The sequence below is a fragment of the Myodes glareolus genome, chromosome 22 (assembly GCF_982192425.1).
Source record: "Myodes glareolus chromosome 22, mMyoGla1.1, whole genome shotgun sequence".
NCBI lineage: Eukaryota > Metazoa > Chordata > Mammalia > Rodentia > Cricetidae > Myodes > Myodes glareolus.
In genome coordinates this window covers 55,434,326-55,454,278 of record NC_142047.1, presented here as the reverse complement: position 1 = coordinate 55,454,278, position 19,953 = coordinate 55,434,326, and the positions used below count along the sequence as shown (strand labels likewise).

Below are 19,953 nucleotides of genomic sequence, written 5' to 3'. Positions count from 1 at the left end.
TTAACTATACTTCCAGAGATTCCCAAAATCTGAACATAGGGGCTGGGAAGACTGCCCTGTGGATTAGAGCCCTTTCTTATAAGTATAAGGACATGAGTTCAAATCCCCAGCAGCCTCATCAAAAGCTGGGTATTGACTGTGCATGCCTGTAGCCCAGACTTGTGGGGTGGGGCAGAGATGGGAATATCCAGAGGCTTGCTAGCCAGCCAGTCTAGCCAAAATGGCAAGCTTCCAGTTCAGTGAAACTCTGTCCTGAGCCAACAAGGTGGAAGAGGATGAGAGAAGAAGACACCTGACATCCTCCTCTGTTCCAAGTGTGCATGGGTGTGCACATTCGTGTGCAGGCAGCACATACATCCAGACAAATAGAATAACAGAGATGAAATCTGTTTTAAAATACTACCGCAGATAAAATATAATTGCTTGTGTAAATAGATCAATAATTAGTTTTTCTTTGAATATTGATTAGCATTTATCAGATATGATCCCAAACCATAAAAATGCATGAGCAAGATGGAACTAATAATATGTGAGAGGTTACTGGAGCTGCAACAGACTGCCGTCCCTGGAGAGGACACAGGCCCTGGAAGACCTCCCTCTGGTTTGTCATGAGACCTTGTGGTGCTTTAGGGTCTTGCTGTCCCCTGAAGAATGCAGACTCTGGCCAGGCCGAGCCACCAACCTTGTGTGCTGGTTTACAAGACAGGCATGTGCCAGGCTGTCATCCCAGCTACTTGACAGATGAGAGGAAAAGAACCACAAGCTCAGTGCCTGCCTGGGCAGCGGAACGAGATGCTGTCTCAGAAAGCACAGGGCCCAGGATTCGACATCTAGTATCACAAAAAGCAGAACTCGGTTCCCTAGGTTGCTCAGTGCACAGTTCCCAGTGTCCAGAAGGAGCTGAGAGGCTAAAGGGAACCCGTCCCCAGACACCCTAGCAAGGCAGCTCACTGACAGTGCCTTAGCCGACTCCTGGTGAGGCCCTTGCTCAGCACAGCACTCGGAGCCTCCATCTTACAGGTGGGAAACCGTGCACCTGACACTGCTCCGTGGCTTCGGCCGGGCTGCTTCCGTGTCCACTGATACCCGGTGCCACTCTCCCTCCCCCACCCATCGTTCCTCCACATTTTCTCATTACATATTCTCTGGGTGCACTAATGAGAGATTAAAAGAAGTTATTGAGGAATGTCAACTACATAGGAATAAATTTCATGGTGAAATAATTGAGTATTTATTGCAATAAAAAAAAAAAACGGGGGTCAAGGACAAAAGCCAGAGTGTGGAGGTCATTGAAAAGCCACTAGAGAATATTCCAAAATACCCACTATCGCCCAAAACTATGAAGTTTACAGTGAATTGTTCTCAGATTCAGAGAATAATGGTGCCCTTGTGAGAGGTTTTCCTGAAATCTAGAGGCCACTTTCTTGTGTGATAGAATTTTTTCTTTTTTTACATCTCTGAAAAGAGAGCCCCATTGAGACCGCCTTGGTCTGTAAGATTGCAGTGAGAAAACTCACATGAAATTCTGTAGTAGACTGAGATTATTCACTGTTACAGGAAAGAGTGTAACTAGTTTAATAAAAGAAAAGCTTTAATTATAATAAGTTAGTAGGTGAAGTAATTAAGAGTGATTATTCTAATTTCCTAAAAGTATATCTAATAGAATTGGGACCTATTTCTAATAAAAGATAAGATTTGAGAGATCTTTCCAAAGTCTCATGAAGGATATATCCTCATTCCCAGATAGTCTACATAATGCAATTGGGAATATGTTGATGAGCAGGGCTTTCAAGTTGAGAAATTAAACAAGAGAGCTTCCTTAGTTCCTTTCTCGTTGCTGTATTAAAGTGCCCTGACTACGCAGCTGAAGGGAGAAAGCACTTATCTTGATCACAGTTCCAGAGAGAGACAGTCCACTGTGGCAGGGAAGGCATGGCACAGCCACCCCAGCATTGGGAACTGGCTGATCCCATCGTATCCACACTCAGGAAGTGGGGCCAGGCCCTCCAGCCCCAGGGCCCTCAAACACCCACTTCTCCCAGCAATGCTCTACCTCATAGAGGCTCTACAACCTTCCCAAGCAGCGCCACCAGCTGGAGACCGGGTGTTAAAACACACGATCCTGTGGGGAATACACATGTAACCACAGCAGGAACCGAGTGAAACCATAGCCTTTCATTTCTGCACTGACATCCTTGACACATGTAGTGTGGGAGGGAGAAAAAGAATATCAGTGGTTTAAAATTGCAGCCATGCTTATATGTCTAGAAGGTAGGGTCAAATGGAAATTAGTAAAGATTCTAAAATTGCTGAGCAGTGGTGAGCAGTGATTAAAGCACACCTTTAATCACAGCACTCAGGAGACAGAGGCAGGTGGATTTCTGCAAGATGAGGCCAGCCTGTTGTAAAACAAAACAAAAAAACCCAAAAAACAACCAACAAACAAAAACGAGTTCCTAAATGTCAGGGCTACACAGAGAAGCCCTGTCTTGGGGGAAAAAATTCTAAAATTAACTAGATAAACCATTTTTTGAAGTATTCCTTCCTGGTTTTTCTAGCTACTGTTTCTACATAATAAGCATCCCAAAATTTATGCTACCACCCTCAGTGATCTGTTTCTTCTAGTGCCTTGAGTTGGCTGAGGCTCAGCTTGGTGCTTCTTCTGCTCCACAGGCTACCAGAGCCCATGCTTGGAGCTTGGCTGTGTCCGTCTCAGCCAGAGGACCCCACTCCTGTGTCTGTCTGGAATAGCCACACCCTGACTGAAGTCTGCACCTGTTGGGGTCATTGCATATTTTCATGATGATGGAATCCCTAGTGGAATAAAAGTAGGTTATTTTTCAAAAAGCAGTCTGTGATTATTTGATGTCTGATCTGAGAAGTCCCAGGCTATGATACCTACCATCATCTGTAGCAGATCAAGTCTCAAGGATAGCAGACACTAGGGTGGTGCTGTGGTCACGGCTGGTGTGTTTGCATGGCAGAGGGAGGTCTGGTTGGCTCAGGTCCCACATAGTCTCTGTAACAGCCTCGAAAGACACCATAAGCAAACCAGCAAGCTCGATTGTGTGTTCTTTGGAAATTAAGCCATCGTTAGAATTACAATGAGAGAACAGAGCCGCTCTTAAGTAACTGTAGAGTCTTAATATAGACAAGGACAGGAGTAGATAGAATCCTCGCTGGTAAAAATGACAGTCCTTTCTGAATTAATTTGAGATAAGTGCAGTTTGAACTCCGCTATCTAAAGATATGCTAAGAACTTAATTGCACCCATTTAGAAAAATGATGAACAGTTTTCAACAAAAAACCTATTATAAATCAATAATAATTAAATAGCACAATAACGACTCAGAAATAGAAAAAGTAAAGAGCATAGCATCAGAGTGTGCTTAACACCTAAGTGAGAAAGTAGTGTATATACTAGGAAAGTCAGCTTTATAAAAAGTGAAAATAATTCAATATTACCATTTGGAAGACTTAATTATGCAGCAATGAGAGAGCATGTGAGATGAAATATGGCCGGATAAATGTGCGCTGGCTCCGTGGTAGGCTAGTGAAGTGTGTGGATGCGGCCAGCTGAAGACATAGCAACTAAGTGTGCAAACCGTGTTCATGTAGGTCTAAGTGATAATGAGCTGCGGGCACTCACCTGCTCAGTGTGAAAAACAATTCTGCCGCTCCAGGAACCCACAAAGAGCACTGAAGCCAGTGTTGCTCTGCAGGTTGTAAACAGTCCGTCTTCTCGTTCGAGCACAGTGGCAGTCCATAACCACATCCCCTCCCCAGATCTGAAATCTCACAGTCTCATTCCTCAGAACTAGCCAATAGCAAACTATTCCATATATAAAATAATACAGCACAATTAAGATCGGTTACAAGTAGATAGATAACCAGAGTGTAACCCAAAAAGCACACGTCAAGAGTGGAGAAGTCTCCTTGATCTAGGATTGAGAGGGTGATCTAGGTGCCAATGGTGTCAGCACAGGGCCAGCAGCTCCCTGTGCTGTGACAGCCACATTTAACCCCTGACTGGGTCACGTGCCAGGCTTTATTTTAATATGTCCAGTTCTGTCTGGTGTGGGGTGCGGTAATGCCCTTCGCCTGTCAGAGTTCCTGAACAGAATTCCAGATTTGCCTAGTACAGTAAAGCCTTCCAGCTCGTCTTCTGCTGCATGATGTCTTCTAGACCGCCCTGACTCGTTTCCTTAATGGCTTTTTCACTTTCCAGCACTTAAAGAGCAGTGTACGCTTCGTAGAAACTGCATTTGGATCTGCAGTGCGCCATGGCCCTGCCCCACGGTGCTGCCAGTGCTGCCGGCAGTGAGGACTGCAGGCGCTCTAACGTGCTGTGCGGCTGGGCTGGGCTCCCCTGCAGGTGGTGGTAATAGTGTGTTCACCTAAACCCAGGCTTAACAGGACCGTGTGAACAGAGCCAAGTAGAAAGTCTAGCTGTGGGTCAGACTGAGTCCAGGAAGGGAAGTAGGGTCTCTTTGAAATGTTCTGCCATTTACAGGTTGGGAGGCGGCTGGGTCAGAAAAGTGCTAGCCTTGCAGGCGTGGGGGCTCGAGTGTGACCTGCAGAACCTGTGTGAAAAGCCAGGCATGGTCACTCACACAGGTAATCTCAGTGCTGGGTCTCACTAGACTGAGAGCTTACCCAAATCAGTGCGTGTTCAAGGCCAACGAGAGGTCGTGTTCCAAGAAACAAGGTGGACAGCATCTGAGGAATAATAGCCAGAGTTGACTTCTGGCCTACACATACGCGTGTACCTGCACATACATGAGTGTCCACATACACACAGATCCTGAACTTAGCTGCTCTTATTCATCATCGAAATATCAGGAGTCAGCCAGTGTGGTTCTGAGTTTCCTGCACATACTGAAGTGAACAGCAAGCATGCTTCAAAAGTAACATGATGCTGGCAACCGGAGACTGGGTTCTGTGTCCCTAGCCTGAAGAGGTCTGTCCTCTAAGTACCCAGTATTCACCGTGGTCACCACATCTCCAAGACTGAGCGTGAGACCTGTGTGCTCGCATGCTTTTAATGTCAGTGCTGGGCTGCTGTGGGAATTAGATGACCAAATGAACACACACGTGTGTGTGTGTGTGTGTGTGTGTGTGTGTGTGTAGTCTGTATATATATGTGTATGTAGTCTGTATATATATATGTATGTATGTATGTATATATAAAAACTTTGAAGATGAAAAGTTTTTCATTTTAAATATTCAACACCAAGCTGATAGCAGTTTTAAAGTCTTAGAGTTATTGCTGTCCGAGCCTGCATGTGTGCACACAGAACACAGCTTACTGGGCACTCTTGGTGGTCTTATAAGTGGTGGGGAAGTAGAGAGACAGGCACTGCGAGGTCAGGTTTTATACAGTTAGTGAACTTAAATCCCCTAAGCAGCAGACTGAGTGGTCTCAGGCCAAGGCTGGTTCCAGGGCTCCTGCTTCCCATGACTCAGGCCAGCTCTGCAGCACTGCCTCGGGAGTCTTTGCTGAGGAACATACAGTGTGTTCTGTTTCCTTTCCTGTCAGCTGAGTCGCTGTCCTACAGCCCAGGAAGCATGAGTGGGTGTCCAATCAGCCCTGGTTCCACCTCCCCAGCTGCAGAATCCACGCAAGTCTTTTTCTCTGTGATTGTGACAGACAGATCAAAGCATCCTTCTTTGTGGAAGAGATCGTTTACCTAGCCACCTGCCATCCACTGAGTCTCTGCATTTTATGGCTCTGCTCACCCCTGTGGCCCCTGCTCACACCCCTGCCTGTAGTGCTGCTGTGGCTTGAAGTCTGGGGTGATCTACCGTACGCTGTCACTGAACAGCCTATGGATTAACCTTCCTCTTGCATAGTGCTATGTCCTTTCAGATCTTTAGGATGACATCGGGTGCTGAGGAGATGGCTCAGTCTTTAATGTGCTGGCCTTGCAAGTGTGAAGACCTGAGTGGAAAGGCTGGGTACACCATGCACACCTATAGCCCAGCACTGAGGAGGTGAAGCCATGAGGATCCTTGGGATTTGGCTGATTCTGCCAGCATAGTAGAGTCTGCAAGTTCCAGGCCAAGGGATAGACCTTGTCTTAAAAGTAATAAAGAAAGGTAGACACACCTGTGAAACAGTGCCCTAAGCTGATCTCTGACCTCAACATTCGAACACACATGCACGTTACCTCCCACCCCACATGAACATATATAATGACATTGAAATAAGTATCAACATACCTAAAGGGGTAAATTGGCTGTCCCTCAAACATGTCTGATGTTCCCATTAGCCAAACCTGCTGAGCCTGTGGGAACAGGACGAGCAAAGCAAACAGGCTGCCCATAGTTCAGGCGCCAGGCCTGAGTGGTGCCTGCACACACCATCCACTTTTCCCAAGCTTATCTTTTCTGTTGTTCCAGGTCAGGTCACGTGATGGCACATTGCCATCAGAGAAGTAAGCTTCAGAGGTAGAATGTCCCTGGAAATGTCAGGAAGGTCAGCCTTATCTGAAAGTCACTCAGGGTCTGCCCAGAGTCCCCAGCCTGCTCTTCCAGGACACACTGCCTGGGTGGCAAATCTGCACTGGCCTCTGCCCCCCCTGACCAGAGGACCATGTAACTCCCTGGGGCTGCCTGGAGTGTGTCCTGTTCTGGTTCGTGTGTGGGGATTTGTAGATTAAGACAGAAATGGCTGAAGCAGACTGTAGTATATCTACCCACGTGTGAGACCTGACCCTCAGAGCAAATATACTGAAAAACAAAGGCAGCTTGGCTAGGTTTTCTCCAGGCTCCACATGGTAAAAATGAATCCATGGAATTCGAACAAAAACAAATGAACAAAAAAAGAATCTCTTGATGTTGGAGTGCAAGCATGCATGTGCAGGTGTGTTTGCCTGTGTGGACACCCGTGGAGGCCAGAGGTTGACTTCAGGATCTCTCTGTTAGCTTCTCCTGTCCTCATCGCCCTTGAGACAGGATCTCTCTCTGGACCTGGAGCTCACCATACAGCTAGACTTGCTGACCAGTGGGCCTCGAGGATCTGCCTACCTCTGCCCTCCCACACTGGGGTTCCAGACATACACTTACCATCCTCAGTTTCTCCGCGTGTGCGAGGGCGCCAGACTCAGGTCCGTGGGCTGTGCAGCAAGCACTTTACCCAGCCCGGGTTTTTCTAGTTTTTGGTTACTGTTGTTTTTAAATGATAAGATGTCTATTTGGGACCCTCACAGAAAAAGATTGTAGAATTCTACAAAAGATCTTAGCCAAAAGGCCTTAGTTGGTGTGCACAGAATTCTGTAGCCACCCAGGCCTCTCATTCCCAGCCAGGGTTCCCCTTCATCCGTCCCCACCACCTCTGTGCAGGCAGACCGTGTGTGGGTGTGGCCAGTGGCCAAGCTGCCGTAACTTGTTAAGCTCCAGGTTATTTCACCAAGTGCGAACAACCCAGTGTCAGGTAAAAGTGGGCTGAGCAGTTGCAGGGTCTTTGTCATGCTGTGGGTTAGACTTGGGTTTTACAGAAAAGGCAATTAAAGGACCTGTCTGCCCTTGGCAGGTGTTAGGTGGGGGCCGTGCAGCTCAAGAACCCTGATGTGCTGGGTCACTCGGTGGGCTCAGCAGGACTTCTGAGAGGGCCCAGGGCACCGTGAATAAGTCGGCTGTGCCTTCAGCTCTGTATGGCTGCAGTGACGTTCCATCATGTGCTCCTGGCAGCCTCAGCATCGCTAGCCTTTTTAATTAACTGGTAGTGTGTGACCCTACATCAACCAAACAGGCAGGTCACCTCATTAGGAGGCCTGCACAGCAGCCAGCGGGAGACAGCTCCTCGCGCCTGGGCACTGCTCCTCCCCATTAATCAACCCCTATGAGAAGAGCCTCCCATGCCCACTGGCGGACCTCAGCGCTCAGTCCCAGCTGCGCATGCACGTGCACAGTCCCGGGGCAAGGCAGGCTCCCCGGGCAGCTTCCTGAATCAGTCCCCATGTTCTGCAAAGACAGGACATTTCCTGCCTACCTCGAAGTATTGCTGACCCAAGTTCTGGGTCAGAGTTTAGCCCCAAGAGGCTGGACTGCTCCTGTTTGCCTTTCTGTCCTGCCCAGCTTTCTGGAAACATTGAATGCCAAGCTCACGATGCCTTGTAAGAGGAGGCTCTGTCTCAGGTTGTGGGTGTTTCTGCTGGCATCACTGTTCCTGCTGAGCTCCATGCACCATTTCTAATGAGAGGGCCCAGCTGGCAGCTCTGACCACCACTGTTCTTAACTTTGCAGAGTGGATGGTGCAGGACAATCTGAAACGGTGGGATCTGTAACTGAACACGTATATGTCAGACATTAACACCCTACTTCTAACTAGAATGCTTAAAACACGAAGCATGTTATCTCACCATGATGTATAACACCATCTAACACTAGCATGGAGCCTTCTGGTTACTGTCTTCTTCCACATACACTAATAGGTGCACATAGACCCCTCCCCCCACACACACACATACAAATGCTAGCACACCATGCATGCTATACCCACACAACCCCATCCTTCAAGCGCCATAAGGGTCCCCGAGATTCTCAAGGTCAGAGAGATCTTCCTGTTCATGGGAGAATTCTAAATCTTATTTCAGGTCTTGACTCAGATGAAGAACTCGGGCTTCTCTGTCACCACGCCTCCTACCTAGGTGATTGACACTGGCTCTTGCTATTTTGTAGCCTGTTCTATTTATTTCATGTGTCTGCACGCCTGCATGGTGGTCCACATGCTGAATGGGGATGGGGAGGGGGTACCAGGGACGTGTGCCCTGGCTGTTCTATCCCAGGAATGTTCTTGAGTTCACGGGAGCTTGCAGAAGGGTCCATCTCCATGGTTCTGTCCACCAGCCACATCATCCAGCTTGCTAACCCATGCCCAACCAGTAGCTTTAGATGACTTGGGCTGTGGAAAGAAGATGGTAGCCCTGTCTCTGTGTATATGGTTTGTTCCATACAGCCCACGGAGGACTGTCAGTCTCATGCTTTTTCATTGCCAACAGCTTGCCTGAGTTTCTGTTTCTCCGTTTTGTTTCAAACAGGGCATTGTGGTAAGGAGGGCCAGCAGATTCCATTGAGTAAAGTGGTCTGTACAAAAGCATGGTGCCTGGTGGCTCTCACCAAACTGCTTTCTGTGTGTTCCTCATCTCCAGACCAGAGGGTGGCATCTTTCTGTACCCTGACCGACCTCCAGCATGGACAGGACCTGGAAGGGGCCCCAGAGCTGTCCCTGTGTGTGGATCCCACCAGCGGCAAGGAGTTCATGGATGCCTCTGGGTAAGTGGGCAATCCCTCCCACTGTCCCATAACTCAGGGACCCCAGGCCAGGCAAGGGAGAGTCTTACAGTGGGCCTAACCTGGATTCCTGCCATGCTGGAAATGTTGCCACTAAAATGTGTGACCATTGCACTGCTGACGGCTGGCCTATGCCCACAGTAGCCAGTCTCACTGGCAGAGAGGACCAGGTAGGACCTCAGGTCAGCTACCTAATTACTACAAAAGCACCAGGCAGTGACCTCCTTGCTGGTCATTCTTGGACCGCCAGGCCACTCGAGCTGTGGGTCCTTCCTAGGGCACAGTTCATCCCAGACCCTGGTCCTTGATCCAACCATCCACCTGCTACTGATATTTATGAGGATTGTACCTGCTATTTATGATGCATGAACCCCACTTCTGACTTCGCTGTGAACTGAGCCTCTGTTAACTTGCTATTGAGCCTGGTTCTGTTTTCTTGACAAAAGCAAGTTACAGAGGTCACATTCATGTTTGGCTCCTCGGACTTAGCTCTGACCTACCTCTTCTCCATTTAAATAATCCTGGTCTTTGTTTCCTTACCAGTTTTGGTGTCTTACAGATTCTCAGTCTGTAGTGGTAGCTCTGGGGACATTGTCCCAAATCATCAACTTATACATAATGTTTGTAGTGAGAAGTTCACCAGCACAAGCACACGCAGTGTCCTAGCCTTGAGTTTCTTAAGTCCTCTTCTTTATACCATTTCCCAGGGAGCGGTCGCCCTCCACACTGACTGGGAAAGTCAACCAGCTCGAACTGATTCTCCGACAGCTGCAGACCGACCTTCGCAAGGTATGACCGCTGGAGCCCACCAATAGAGAGAGGGCTTTGCCCACGTGCGGCCCCTTTCACTCCTGCAAAGAAGCTGAGGAGACCCAGGCATGATAGAGACCCTCACCAGACCTGGACACAGGAGGGAGATTCCTGGCCCTGCGCTCACCTGCTCACGGGAGCTGGTGTGGTTTTTTTTCCCTAAGGGTGCAGGGAGTCCTGTGAACTTGCCTGAGGGTGGCTGGGCCTTCTGCATGGTGAGATCCCCATGTGAAGTAAGATGCAACAAGCCAGCATCTTTGATACTGTGAGTTGTTGACTGCAACAGCCAGATGTGAGCCAGTCCAAAGGGGAGTCAATTGCTCCCCAAAAACAAGATCTCCAAGAGTTCATTCAGCCCGCCCACCTCGGAACAGCTGTGTACACATGCTCCCGTGCCAGTGTCTCCTCAGAGGAGCAAGATTCTTTACGCAGGAATCCCTGCTGGTCCCCACTGCTGTGTCCTTACTGTGCTAGGTGCCCCTCGCTGCCCATAAAGGCGGAGTGGCGTGTGTATTGCAGAGAGTGTCCCAGGAGGCTCTGGGTGGCGGCTCGGTTTGACTTTGGGAGAAGAGGGATTATAGCTGGTGTGAATGTTAGTGGGATTGGACCGAGCGGAAAGGAAGGAGTGAAGGAACGAATTACACAACAGCCAAGAGTGCTGGGAGGGAGTGGCCTAGGGTGGGCACGGGGACAGCTTCTGCAGTGTGTCAAACACGTCTGTCTGTGTGTACATGCACATCCACATGTTGACACACTTTCTGACGGTCTCTGTCTTTCATCACCAGCAAAGAGGCTAAGGTCAAGTGTAGAGAGAAACTGCTAGGGTAAATTCAGCTGATCTGCCAACACCTCTGTTTGTGTTGTGTTAGGGTGATCCTGGGTGCAGACGGGAGGCTGTGTGTGTGTGTGTATGTGTGTGTGTTTGCCAGCTCTAGGGACCCCCTATCCAGTTCTGCCTGGGCTAGAGAAGTTTCCCAGACTCTAGGACTTCCTTCTAACCCAGCGGAGTCCCCGGCAAGCAGAGGCAGCTCCCTGCTTTATCTCTGCAGCTGGGAACATCCAGCTAGTTGAGTTTAATTTTGTTTAGACAGGAAATCAGGAGAGGAATAGAGACACAAGGACACACACCCCCCACACCCCAGGTAGAATATGAGTAGATTGGGCACCCAGAGTATAAACTGCCTGGGGAGGTATGCACCAGCTGTCCAGGGGAGCAAGATCCTTCCTTGCAGGACTTCTCAGGAAGATGTGGCAGTGCGGGGCAGGAGTGACTGATGGGGGGAAGTGATGCTGGGAGAGACAGGATTAGAAGACAGGAGTGGGTACCAGGAAGGTCCCTTTGAAAAGCAGGAGATGGCAATGGATCAATGATGAGGTGGGTAGGAGAGAGAAGAGGGAACCGGGCTCTAGAGTTGTCCATTAGAGTTGGGAAGGTCTTGGAGACAGGACACATGGCAGGGTCTGGGGCAGGGGCTGTTGAGCGCAGGTGCTGGCAGCTGGGCGGAGCCTTGATAGCTGTTGTCCCCATGGCCCAAGAGCAGGACAACGAAAGGAAATCAGAGACGTGGAAAGTGTAGATTTAATTGTGTGCTGTGAGGCCTCAGGGACAGGAGCTGAGAGGCAGCGGGGTGATCTGAGCCGAGGTAGAAAGGGGTGGAGTGGAGGAGAATTTCACAGCTGGCCTGGCCTTATGGTAAGGCTAGTCCTAGCTCCCTGTCCAGAAGGTTCCTTTCTCGTAGTACCAGGGCTTTATGGGGTAGGGTGGTGGGTTTGTGGAAAGCCCAGCAGAGGTAGGGAACCAGGAGGCCATTGAAGGGTGACAGTAGACACCCTGAGGAGGTTGGGCCTGTCTACCCACTGAGTGGGCCACTGAGAATGCAGCTGCTGGGACAGTTGTGCGCTCGGCACTAGAGACCTGAAACTTGTGTGTTTCTCATGGCTGTGCGTTAGAAGCACCATACAGCTGTTGTGAAAATCCCACTATTATGTGCTTGTGAGTAGCAAACTCTGAAGGTCGGCATGGAAATACGGCAGCATCAGAAGGCTAAGGATAGAATAAGAGGCCCTGAGTGATTGTTCTAGATTTAGCATCCATGGCTGCCACTTTGGCGCCAGTTTTAGGTGGAGAGGGAGGCAACTGGAGAAGAGCTGCAGACATGGAGGGGTTCACACCAGCTGGCTTCAGTCTATCTCTTCCAGGTGGGTGAGGGTAGTAGAGCTTCTGATTGACAGTTGTCCTACATAATAGCTCCATTACTCTTGAACATACGTAGGGAGCCAAGAGGCTAGGGTGCCTCCTGTCCCTGTGTGAGTGACAAAGCCCAGGCAGGAGAGTCCCTGGGATTAAGTTGGAATGGGGCCCTCATGTCCCGCTCAGTGGGAGGATCCTCCCAGTGCTCTGTGACACGATTTCTGGTCCCCACAGGAGAAGCAGGACAAGGCAGTGCTGCAGGCTGAGGTCCAGCACCTGAGGCAAGACAACATGCGGCTGCAGGAAGAGTCGCAAACTGCCACAGCCCAGCTGCGCAAGTTCACTGAGTGGTTCTTCAGTACCATCGACAAGAAGGCCTGACCAGCCAGCTGCTCCTCACGGGACCCGGGGCTGGCCCGCCCGCCCGCCCGCGGTCCCTTCCAAGTTGCCATCGCAGATTTCCGTGCGCTTTCCACCACCTGTAGGTAGATTCTCACTGCTCGTTCTGTGTCTCGCGACTCACCCTAGCAGGACAGGTCAGGGGACCTGGACTCCTCCTGGGTAGCTGCAGCAGAAGATGAATGTAATCCCTGGTGAACGCAGAAGTAGTCGGCGGCTGAAAGGCTCCTGGACAGTGCTCCGGCCTCAGCTTCCCTGGGGGAGAGAACTGGGTGTCACTAACTGAAGTAGGTGACCTACAGAGATGCTAAGCCAGTGTACTATAGCAGGGCTGTAGGATTGTAAAAATAAATACGGAGGCAGATAATCAGACGTGGACTTTAATGTTAAAGGTGCTCTATTTTTTTGGATGTACAGTAGTTTTATCCCACAGCCACATTACCATAGCAATAAGAAGGGCGCAGGAAGCAGCGGCAGAGCTCTGGCAGCGAGAAGCCAAGTCTAGCAGTAGCTCAGACGCTCTTCCCGTAGAGACATATTTATTGCAGGAACAAACGGTGCCTGAATATTAACAGTGTTCTGATTTTTTTTAAAGAGATGCTTATGCCTTGTAAATGGCTGGACCTGTCGGTAGTCACGTCAGTGCTTAGTTTGCTCTCATAGTTGCTCTGCTGAGGACAGTCGTCTCCCTTCCCACTAGCAGTCCCCGAGGCTGGAGTGCCCGCGGAGTCCTGTGGACAACCCCAGATTTGTTTATCTTTGTACAGAAACTCCGATAAAGCGTCTTGTATTTAACACTCTTATTTAAGCTTATTTAACCCTAACCTGTTAATTTTATATGATTTGGTTTCACCTGCACTGTAAGGAGGGCGGCAGGCAGGCGGGCGGTGACTGAGCTCACCCGGAACGGCTGAAGCAGGCGGGCGATGCTGCTGGCTAACACGTTGTTTGTATTGCTTTTCCATTTTTAACTGTTATATTTGAGATGAACATACATTTTGCTTTTTTAATAAATGTTCAAAAGAAGTCGACATAGGAAACACTGTGATCTGGTGTGTGTAGACTGTGATGTGTCCGTCATTTCTGTGAGTTTATTTCAGGTCATTTAGGGTCCTGATCTGTATTGGGAACTGTTTAGCTGCCTCCTAGCCTCTCACTGGCTAAGAGAGCCAGGGACTCATTACAACACTCCACATACACTATTCTCTAAGCTTCTAGTCTTCTTGGACCTAAGAGGATCCTTGGGAGGGTCGGGGTGATCCTAGGAGTATCCTTGGGAGGGTTGGGGTGATCCTAGGAGTATCCTTGGGAGGGTCGGGGGGTTCCCATCTTATAACCAGATAAACTGTGAGCTGGGGTGAGTAACTTACTCAGGCTTCCTTCAGGGTGGAAAACCATTTAGTTGGCTGCTTTGTAAAAGCCAGTGCTCACTGTATAGCCCAGGTTCACTAATAAACTCATCCTTCTGCCTCAGCATCCTGAGGCCTGGATTTACAGACTTGTGCCACCACACCTGACTATAAATCTGGTTTATTCGAGGAATCCAGAGTTATTTGTGAGGCGGCTGTGCAGCCCTGGCAGCCATACGTCAGCCAGGGCCTGGAGCCACTGCTCTTCGAGTCCCTGACCTAGAGCAGCTGTGGCCCAGTAGCGCACAGCTGAGCAGGTGGAGTGAGTCCGCCTCAGAGGAGAGAAAGGAGTCCAACCAAAGCAGCCGCCGTCCCACCCTGAGGCGTTGCCATGGCCCAAGCACCAATGTCTTCTTGATGTTAAGTCCTTTTGTCTCTAGGGCCAACATGGAGTCATTTCTCAAATCCATGTCTATGGGGCCATGCCTAGCACAGGGACAAGGTGATTCCGGTCTGTCACTCTGCAGGCTAACTGAACATGCTTCCTGTCTCTGTGGTGCATGTAGTTCTGAGCAGCTTTGCACTGTGCTAAACATGCTTGGTTACTGACACCTCTTAACTAGGCATGTTAACTTGCTATGAGGACGCGCTGGTACAAACTAATATTGGAGTCAAGCCTTTAAAAGTAATTGCTTTTATTTTAGAATAATTAAGCAGGTGTTTTTTTCTCACCTTATGGGGTGAACTGTTGTGTGTCAAAGCCTTCCCAGTATGTGGCAGTTGAAAGTAATTAGCATATTGGAGAGGGTTTTTTTTTTCCTATACTAGGGAGAGGGCTTATTAAAAACACAAGTTGCCATCAAAGGGTAACAACAGAAAGCCTACCTTGCTCAGCTGCTCAGTTATCAATGAGGTAGAAGAAGCCCATGGTCCCACCCGTCAATCAAAATGCATTTTGATTGCCTGTCATTCACCAGGGATGCCATCAGACTTAAGCCACAGCTTCTTACCTGCAAAGTCTAAAGCTAGAGAGGTGGCCACACAGAAGGACAAGGACATGTTGTCAGGGGCAACGGCTCAGCCGGTGAAAGCACTAACCATAGAAGCCTGCTGGCCTAAGATCTGTGGAACCCACACAAAAAGGTGGGTGCATGGTGTGTGTCTGTAACCCTGGCACTCCTGTGGTGAGGAGTAGGAGGCCGGAGAATCACCTGATAGTGGCAGAGTGTTTGAAAAAGTCACGTGTCCTTGTAACACACCAGCCTGAGAGCCTGAAGCTGACTCAGAGCTGACCCTCAGACTGAGGCACGGCGGATTTGGAAACTTCTGTGGAACTGATTGCGGACTTCTAGCCAAATGGTGGACTCCATATCCCTGGAGATAAACCATCTGGTCAAGGCTCCATGTCCCTCTTTACCATGGCGACAGCTATGCCACCTCAGCATGAAGATACTTGTGAGAAATTTTGTGAAGGCCTGCAGCCACCAGTTCCTGCCTCAGGGGGCTGATCCTTGAAAACCAAGTCAGCATGTGCTCCGTTCCTCAGCATCCCCAGATGGACTGAGGGCGGGCAGAGGTGGTGCGGACTGTACCGTCCCACTGTGCCTGTGGGCTACACATTAGGACGATCCTAGGTCATCTCTTTAATGTGTATGAATTTTATACTTAAAACCAGGACCTCATTCTAGGGATGCTGAAAAGCACACTGCTCTTAAGGAAGGAAAAAAGGCAGGAAATAACTGCTTATTTCCTGTGATACACAGGAGGGGAATGGTAAGAGATGGACCTGAACCAGAGAAATTTGAGGTCCTTCTCACCTGCAACCTCCAGATAAATCCAGGTGCTGAGCTTGCTGGTTTCCCATCCTAGACACTGGATGGGAAATCCGACACACAGAAAACTTCAACAGGTCTCACCTCAAATGTCACCCTTAGGGGAGGGGATACCGCGCAAACATGTGTGTGCATGTAGAGGCCAGAAGACAACCTCATCTCCTTCAGAGCCATCACCTTGTGTTTTTTGAGGCAGGGCCTCTCACTGATGGAGCTGGCCAACTCAGCCAGGCTGGCCACCAGCCCTTAGGGCTCCGACTCTCCCCTGCCCCGGGGTTCTGAGTTCATGTCATCATCCCTGGCTTATTGTATTGCAGATTCTGGGGGTCGAACTGAGGGCCTCATACCTACATGGTAAATTTTCCTGACCAAGCTCTCTTTCCCAGAAATCACATACTTAGACAAGTGACCACGTGAGCTTCTCCCCCACCGGGTTCATCCTAGCGTACCAAATGTGCTGGCCTCTGAAGCTATCCAAGTCTTCGTTCACCTGTTGATATGACCAGCTGAAGACACCTGGACTTCTGTCCCTGATGTCAGGGCTCTGCCTGAGACTAGCCGAGCAGCCTCGTGGCAGAAGAGCCAGGGAGAAACAGCCCTCCCCACCAAACCCACAAATGTCTTTTGGATTCCAAATTGTCCTCAAGACTTCAGATGTCCTGACCGTCAGTCAGTGGCCACCCATCAGTTGAAGGGATTGGTGTGGGAAATCCTCATGGAGCCTGAGAGCCGTGAGGAGGGCTGTGTGTGATTCAGGGTGGGGGAGGCACTTCAGCAAACGCTCTGAAGGAATTTTCACTGCAGACACAGCTGTGCAGGAGACCTCACATTCCGATAGAATCTCCTAAAGAGCTAAGCTTCGTGAAGGTAGTTCTGTGTGTGCTCTCTGGACATGAACATCAAATCTGTGTCTATATGTGCATTTTATGTATACAAGTATGCCAATTTTCAGTAGTTTTTATTTGGGTGTTTTGCCTGCACAAATGCCTTGTACTGTGTGGGTGCCTGGTGCCCTCGGAGGCCAGAAAGGGTGTTGAATCCCTGGAGCTGGAGTTACGGACAATTGTGAGCTGCCATGTGGGTGCTTGGAATCAAACTTAAGGTTTCTGGAAGGACAGCCAGTGCTCTTAACCACGGAGCCATCTCTCCAGCTCCTTGCTTTGGTTTATTTTTTTATTATATGGGTATTAATTTAGTGTGTGTGTGTGTGTGTGTATATGTGTGTGTATGTATGTGTACATGTCACAGCATATGTGTGGGGATCGGAGAACAGTTTTCAGGAATTCACTCTCTCCTTCCACCATGTGGAAACCAGAAACACCGCTGATGAGCCCCCTGGGTGCCCAGCTTTGATCCACTGCCATCCGTTCAGAGAAGCCTGGGCTCTCGGAAGCTTAGCTCTGGGCCCACAGGAAGATCAACAGGGAAGGGAGGCTCTCTCCGGAGAGTGATTAACTTGGTAATTAATGCAGGGAAGAGGAAGAATGAGTCCGACATGTTTGCTCCGGGCCCTGAAGTCTAACATTTAACTCTGCAATCACAGCAGCTGGTAGGATGGGACGTTTTGGATCGAGATCACACATGGAAACAGCAGGGAGGAGATTGAAGCTGCAGGGCTTCAGGGAGCTGGAGGTGCGGAAGCCCGAAAGAAGGGAGATGCACTTCAAATGAGGAGACGTGGGCAACTGTGGAAGGCTCTGGGACTCAGTGGAAAGAACTGTGGGGGCCGGAAGAGCAAGTGGTTCACGGGATGGAGAAGTGCGCTTGGGAGACCAGACTCACAGGTAGTGAAAGACAGTCTTCAAAGGTCGGGAAGGCTGGTGAACAGAGGGCCCCAGAGAACTGCATTCTGAATAAAATATCTGCACTTAAAATCACCCTGTATAAGTTAGGACAAGTGAGACCCTCTTGGTCAGTGGTTCTCAGCCTCCCTAATGCTGTGACCATTTAATACAGTTCCTCATGTTGTGGTGACCCCCAACCATTAGATTATTTTTGCTGCTACTTCGTAACTGTAATGTTGCTACCGTTATGAATCGTGATGTAAATATGTGTGTTTTCAATGGTCTTAGGTGACCCCAAGAAAGTATGGTCCAACCCTCAAAAGGGTCATGACCCACAGATTGAGAATCACTGCTGTAAGTCAAAATTCAATGAGGTGTATGCTTGTCCATGTTTGTATAGACATTGTATGTAGAATGTGGGTGACTTTGAGTGAGTGTACATGTGTGTGTACGTGTGTGTGTGTGCGTGTGTGTGTGTGTACGTGTGTGTGTGTGTGTACGTGTGTGTGTGTGTGCATGCATTGATACTCGAAGTCCACACTGGCTATCTCCCTCTCTTGTCCTCCGCATCATTATTATTTTGAAATAGGATCTCAGTGAATCTGAAGCGCACCAGTTTTGCCAGACTGGCTACCATAAGCTCCAGGGATTCACTTGTCTCTGGTATGGGACCATGGTCTGTATTCTGTCAATTATATTTAATAAATGCTGATTGACCAGTAGCCAGGCAGGAAGTATAGTTGGGACAACCAGACAGGAAGTAGAGGCGGGTCAAGGAGAACAGGAGACCTCTGGGAAGAGGATGCAGTTCTGACCCAATCACAGAAGAAACAAGATGTGACTGCCTTGCTGAAAAAGGTACTGAGCCACATGGCTAACACAGATAGTGGCTAATAATGGCTATATACGTTATAAGAGTTAATAAGAAGCCTGAGCTAATGAGCCAATCAGTTTATAGTTAGTGTAGACCCCCCGACAACATGTCTCCACCTCCCCAGTGCTGGGATTGCAGATGGGTGCTATGGTTGGGTATCCACCAAAGAAGACTGTTGGGACATGGGTTTAAACCAATAGAAAGTCTTAGCTGTTGACTACATACACTGGGTGTTCAGGATCCCAGTGCAGCACTGAACCTTTCTCGGGGTGTGCTTTTCAGCACAAAAGCCTTGTCCTAGGTTGACACACTTCAGTTCACAAGAACGGGTAGCCAGAAGCAGAACTACAGAAGCCAAAGGTGAGGTGAGCACATTTAGAGACTTTCCCTGAACTATGGATATTTAGGGAATAGGTCTGTGTTTTCACTCTGGCTAGTGGTGCTGTCTACCTGCTGAGTTTTACAGCCTGAATAATGCTTACATCATGGCATCGCTGTGCTGGGGTCTGGCGGCCTACCAAGGTCTGGGGCTGTCACAGCCACCATGCATGGCTTGTTTTTTTTTTTTTTTTAATGTGGGTGCTGAGAGTGAAATTCAGGTCCCCACACTTACGGAATCTGCCTGTAGCTTTAATCCCAGGGCGCTCCCTACCCCAATGCCTCCAATGAACAATCACAGCACAGGTGACAGACAAGGGAGTCAGGACTCTCATGATTGTATCACTATTTCAGAGGTATTGAGGTCATCACCCTCCTCTCTGACCCTGAGAGAGAAGCATGGCTCAGCCCTGAACACAGCTGACAGCCATCAAGGAAACAGGTAGAATTTATGCCGTCGGGGCCTTGGGTCAAGGCCATCATACTTTGAGTCTCTTGGGGTTTCCCAGATACCTCCACTTCAACCTTACAGGTCCAATTAGCCAGTGCCTCATGCAGAGTCGGAGGACATCGTGCCATCTTTGTGTGTCCCTGCAGAGCCTCTGGACTCCTGTGAGTCCGTGCGTAGCTGTGAGGCGATGCCCACAGAAGCCTTGAGTGCCAGGAACATAGGGGGACCAGATGTGTTCTTCATACAGGCGGACTGACTGCCTTGGCCAGCAGGGAGCATAGACTGTGTCCCTGGCTGCTCACCGTGTTGTTGGCTTTTCCACCCAAGCACTCTAGTGGTTCCCCTTTGCTGGCCTTTGCCGGGTTGAGATGAAATCGGGAGTAGAGCCTCAGTGGAGGAAGAAATCTGAGAAAGGGAGGGAGGAAAGGAGGGAGGGAGGGAGGGAAGGAAGGAGGAGTCAGAACAAGAGACAGACTCATGACCAATGTGCTGGTACCCCTATTTTAACAGCAAAGCCAGAAGGACACTGGGACTCCAAAAAATGGTCCTACCCCTCCCTCCACCACAACCACAATGAGCACAGGGTTTCTC

At 49.4% G+C, this 19,953-nt stretch overlaps 1 protein-coding gene across 7 annotated transcripts in view; it reads left to right on the top strand.

Annotated features, from left to right (window-relative positions):
• Sipa1l2 (signal induced proliferation associated 1 like 2) overlaps positions 1–13,742 on the top strand; it is a 157,828-nt gene extending 144,086 nt beyond the window's left edge. For 3 of the 7 annotated variants that reach the window (XM_085681908.2, XM_085681906.2, XM_085681907.2), the window contains exons 20-22: positions 9,042–9,276; positions 10,002–10,083; positions 12,530–13,742. In XM_085681908.2, coding sequence (XP_085538034.2) covers positions 9,042–9,276; positions 10,002–10,083; positions 12,530–12,676 — 464 coding nt within the window. In that variant the 3' untranslated portion in view covers positions 12,677–13,742. Of the gene's footprint in view, positions 1–2,673; positions 2,846–8,597; positions 8,652–9,041; positions 9,277–10,001; positions 10,084–12,529 lie in introns of those variants that run through there. The other 4 variants (XM_085681911.2, XM_085681910.2, XM_085681909.2 and 1 more) reach the window with 3 other exon arrangements.
• The last annotated feature ends 6,211 nt before the right edge of the window (positions 13,743–19,953 follow it).